Source organism: Tupaia chinensis, unplaced genomic scaffold (genome assembly GCF_000334495.1).
Source record: "Tupaia chinensis unplaced genomic scaffold, TupChi_1.0 Scaffold000384_1, whole genome shotgun sequence".
Taxonomy (NCBI): domain Eukaryota; kingdom Metazoa; phylum Chordata; class Mammalia; order Scandentia; family Tupaiidae; genus Tupaia; species Tupaia belangeri.
The window spans coordinates 415,968-420,938 of record NW_006159886.1 but is presented as its reverse complement, the minus strand read 5'-3'; the positions used below and the strand labels follow the sequence as shown (position 1 = coordinate 420,938).

General features: G+C 56.0%; 1 protein-coding gene across 1 annotated transcript in view; it reads left to right on the top strand.

Moving 5' to 3' along the window:
• Positions 1 to 4,971, top strand: part of SORCS2 (sortilin related VPS10 domain containing receptor 2) — a 585,200-nt gene that overhangs the window by 502,622 nt on the left and 77,607 nt on the right. The window contains exons 6-7 of the mRNA XM_006153641.2: positions 837 to 901; positions 4,068 to 4,186. Of these exons, the coding sequence (XP_006153703.1) occupies positions 837 to 901; positions 4,068 to 4,186 (184 nt within the window). The remainder of the gene's footprint in view (positions 1 to 836; positions 902 to 4,067; positions 4,187 to 4,971) is intronic.

The window sequence follows — 4,971 nt, the reverse complement described above, 5'->3', positions numbered from 1 at the left end:
ATTCCTGCTTGGCTAAAACCGGGGCCACTCCTCCCTGAAGGTGGGCTCCCGAAGGGCACAGGCCTCCTGGACTAGTGGGCAAGGCAGCGTGTGGGGTCTGAGAAGACCTGGACCAATGCCCGTTGCCTCGGGTCGATCACAGAGCCTCCCTGGCCTCCGTGGGCTTCCCTGTAGTATGCACAGGAGGGCGCCTGCCTGTCCAGGGCGTGAACCTGGTGCAAACCGAGCCGCACAATGATCGGACTGGAATGGCCGTGAGGAATAGGAGTGGGATGGGATACACTCCTCTCACCAGCACGTTCACCCCAGACTCAGATCTGGGGAAGCTCCTGTGGGGAACACCTGGAGTGGCCAGTGGCATAGAACAAAATCTCCCCAAGGGCACACCGTGAAGGGCAGTGTGGCCGGTGTGCGACAGGGTAAAGGGATAGGAGGGAATCCCAGGTGAGCCACTGACAGCATGACCTTAGGTAAGTCGTTTTGCTTCCTTGAACTTCCGTTTCCCTACTGAGAAATTGAGGTGGTCGACCCAGGCCTGCCCACCTCCTGAAATCATTTTGATCGACAAAAGAACACAACTGTGGGAACGTCTTTGGACAGGGAAATACTAAACGGTACTATGAACTGAGGCGCGTCAGCCCCACCCAGGCTCCTGGAAGAGTCAGGGTCTTCACCTACTCCATAGGACAAGTGGGCTCTTGGGAGTGGCTGTGACCTCTGAACCCACAGAGCAAGAGTGACCTCAGCCCTCGGAAGGCTACATGGCCACACGGGATGTGGGCGAGGCGATGTGGGGAGCTTCTCCCCAGCCCCAACCTGGACCTGCTCTCTTCCAGGGCTGTGTCTGGGGTGGACGCTGACCCTGACTTGGTCCACGTGGAAGCCCAGGACCTCAGTGGAGGTAAGCCAGGAGGGTGGGCCCCATGACCCTGAACCTCCTCTCCTGGCGGCCGCAGCCAGCCGTGCCCATGTGCAATCGCTTGTCCGCACGGCCGGCCCTGCGCGCCCGGCCTCACTGTGTTGCAATGTGGCATAATTTTAAATGTGCTTGTTTTCCAGCTGGGGATAAATTGAAGTCAAGGAGCTCCGCTCCAGTGGGGAAGTCTATTAGGAGGGCGATTTGTTCTGGCCCCTGAGCACTGAGTGTTTTCTGCTCGCCCGTTCCCCACCCCCAGCGCCTGCTGAGTCCGGGGGTTGGGGGGGCCTCGGTGGCTTCCCCCTCCACAGGGCAGGGAGCAGGCCACCCTGAGGCAGCCGGCTTCATGCCACAGGGAGCACAGGGGTCTAGCGTACTGTGAGTGTCCCCTGCGCTCCTGAGGAAAGGGCATTGACTGGGACCGTGCCCTAGAACTGTGCTGTGCAAGAGCAACAGAGCTGAAAAGGCCCGTGGACGGTACCTTCATGCAGTAACGCTCTCCAGGACCCGGGGCCAGGCCAAGCTGAGCAAGCAAACCCTGCCCCAGGTCTGGGGCAGAGACAGGACAGATACCACCCCTGGACCCTCAGTACGACCCCAACTATGGCAGGAGCGGAGGGAGGACGAGACACAGTCACCTGCAGACACTGGCTTCACTCCCTCTTCTGAGACTCTCTCCAAGTGGAGACCTCACCAGGTTCCCATTGAGCAGTGGGTGCTGAGCATTAGAGGAGTTCCCTGCATAGTCTACACTCCACAAGGGTAGGCCAGTCCGACTACCGAGAATCCTGGTGAAGAACAGAAACACCGGTGTCAGCTCCTAGCCCCACGCAGGACAACTGCGTGATCCGGGCAACTCGCCTCAGTGTCTTCGTCTGTAAAATGGGAATAATAAGAATGAAGGAGTCGACACACCCTCAGTAGTCCCCCCAAGGCCTTCATAGGCACTCTGGTGGACCTGCAGTAGACAAAATCGGCCTTATGTGACAGCCGTGCACCATTTCCAAGTCCTTGGCTTTTTAGAGATCCCTGCTGTACCGCAGGACGGTGGGGCAGGTGTCATTGTTTTTAACGATTCAGAGGTGTCCAGGTTTGCCTAGATTGTGGTGTCACAGATAGTATGACCCAGCTGCCCCCATCCTCTATGCCCCCTCCAAGGTCTTCATGGATCCAAACATGCCTCAAGCCCCACACAGTACAATGTGAGGGTGTGACTGCCCAGCAAGCTTGAAAAAGAATGCATGAGCGAGTGAGTGGGTGAATGAGTGAGTGAGCGAGGGGATGAATGAATGTGTCATGAGTGCATGAGCGAGTGAGTGGGTGAGTGAGTAGATTAATGAATGTGTCATGAGTGTGTGAATGGGTGAGTGGGTGAGTGAGTGGATGCATGAGTGAGTGAGTGAATTTGTGCATGAGCGAGTGAGTGGGTGAGCGAGTGGATGAATGAATGTGTCATGAGTGTGTGAATGGGTGAGTGGGTGAGTGAGTGGATGAGTGAGTGAATGAGTGAGTGAATTTGTGCATGAGTGAGTGAGTGGGTGAGCGAGTGGATGAATGAATGTGTCATGAGTGTGTGAATGGGTGAGTGGGTGAGTGAGTGGATGAGTGAGTGAATGAGTGAGTGAATTTGTGCATGAGTGAGTGAGTGGGTGAGTGAGTAGATGAATGAATGTGTCATGAGTGTGTGAATGGGTGAGTGGGTGAGTGAGTGGATGCATGAGTGAGTGAGTGAATTTGTGCATGAGCGAGTGAGTGGGTGAGCGAGTGGATGAATGAATGTGTCATGAGTGTGTGAATGGGTGAGTGGGTGAGTGAGTGGGTGAGTGAGTGAGTGAATGGATGAGTGAATGTGTGAGTAATTGAATGAGTGTGCGAGGAGCACATCAGTGAGTCAATGAATGAATGAGTCAACGAGTGAGAGGATTGCCAGCTGAGGCCGGCCCTGAGCTTTTCTCCCCACCTGGTTCTTAGACACTGCAGAAGATTCAGGGGTGACCACGTAGGGTGACTGAGCCCTTTGAACAGGAAGTGGACATGGTTGGGAGGAGCTTAGCAGTGGCCTGTCCATGGCTACTTGGCCACTGTCACTGGGTCCCCTGGCAGCCCTGGGAGGTGGGCATTAATACTCATATCCTGAGGCTGGGCTTTCCCTTCTGTAAGTTCTGCAGTCTGAATTAGGGTGTGGGTCTTCCTGGCCAAGCCTCTTGCCCCTAGCCACTGCCTGTACTGCCTTGTCACTTGGGCTGCAGATAGGACTTGCCCCAAAGGCGTCATGGGCTCATCCTTCCCTTGCCTCTACCTTGGTCCCCTGGGTAAACCCACTGCTGACTCCACACCAGGAAAAAGAGCTTCCTTGGGGCTGGCAGGTGGTGTGGTGGTTAAGGGCACTAGATTCCCACATGACCAATGGTGATTCAAGTCCCAGACCTGGCAGCTTGCTTTTTCATGTTCTCTCTCTCTCTCTCTCTTTCTCTCTTTCTCATTCTATCCCTCTCTGATCAAGTTAAAAATAAATAAATTTAAATAAAATACTTAAAAAAAAAAGAGAGAGAGAGAGAGAGAACTTCCTTCAGGCTTGAAGGCCCGAGGTCCTTGGTATGAATTGGCCAGAGCATCCAAAACGTGGAAAATGAAAGAACTTAAAGTAAAAACAGCAGCTCCCTGGCGAAGAGTGTATTTGATGTTGCTCAACCAGAAATATTTGGAAAAGGGCAAAAGCATTTTCCTAAGTTGGGGGAAGATACTGTGTCCCACCCAGCTCCTTCCCTGCTTGGGTGGAAGAGCACCCAGCAGGGTGGAGAGGCCACGCCACGTGGTGCTGTGAGGTGCCTACCCGTCCCTGGGGGTGGTACAGAGCAGCCCTCAGTGCACACAGATCACATTGCAGGGCCTTCTGAACTCTAAGGCCAGCCCAGCTACTCGGGGGCTGAGGCCGGAGGCTTGTGACAAAGTGAGACCCTGCACACACACACACACACACACACACACACACACACACCCGCAAACAAGCTCACAGCAGTGGTACTGGCATATGGCTGGAGCCACGAACGATTCATACTTCAGGGGTCTAGGCCGTTTCCGATGCCTTCTTCAGCCAGAGTCTGAATACTTGAGATTTCGCGGGACTGGCGGTGGCTCTTACCTCCTGCAGGCTTTCGGTATGTCACCTGCCAGATCCACAACTGCTCCGATAAGACGCTGGCAGCCCCGTTTGCAGGCCCCGTTGACCACAGCTCTCTGACCGTGCAGGACGATTACATCTTCTTTAAGGTACGGTTGTTTCCAGCGCTTTTAGAACTGCACGAGGTGGCCCGGTGGGTGAGCCGGTCCAGGGAGGTGGGATCACTCGGAAAGGGGCAGTAAAATGGTTGTTTTCCTCTGAAGTGCTGCTTCGGAGTTCCAGGTTCCCCGCCCGTGGCTGTGGTGGTGGGTCCCCAGCAACACCAGAGCTGGGCCAAGTCTGCTGCTGGCTCGGGCTCCTGCCTGCCCACCCTTCAGGGTCCCCAAGCCCAAGCCCATTTTGTCCCGAATGGGTTTGGTTTCTTCGGTGCCCTTGGAACTAATGAGGTCTGTTCCCAGTTGTGGCCCGTGGCTTCCAGACCCCTCAGGGCACAAGTGGGACTGTCCTCAGCAGCGCGTGGCCGAGCGATGCAGATGCTCTAGCTGACCCTTCAGTTCCAGCTCCTTAGCCTGCTCCGTGGGCGAGACACTCATGCCCTCCCGTACAGCCGCGCCCGTCCGGGGTGGAGTCCTGAGGTTCCTCCGGGCCCTCAGCCTGTTTCAAGCCCCCGACTCCCTCCATTGGCTCCTGTTCTGTCCTCTGGGGCCCTAAGAGACAAGCCCAAAGTCTCCTCTTAGGAAAGCGCCTGAGGGCAGCCATGGGTCTGTCTCCCCAGAAGGCCCCTCCACGCTCCTCGACCTCCTCCTTGTCCTGTCACTGAGGCTTCAGCTGCCCTGCTCCCCTCTCCACGCCGGCTGTGGTGGGGTCAGTAGTCTGGAACAGGCAGGGCATCCCGGCCCCAGTTAGCTGGCCAGACGTGAGGCTGCTGCCACCA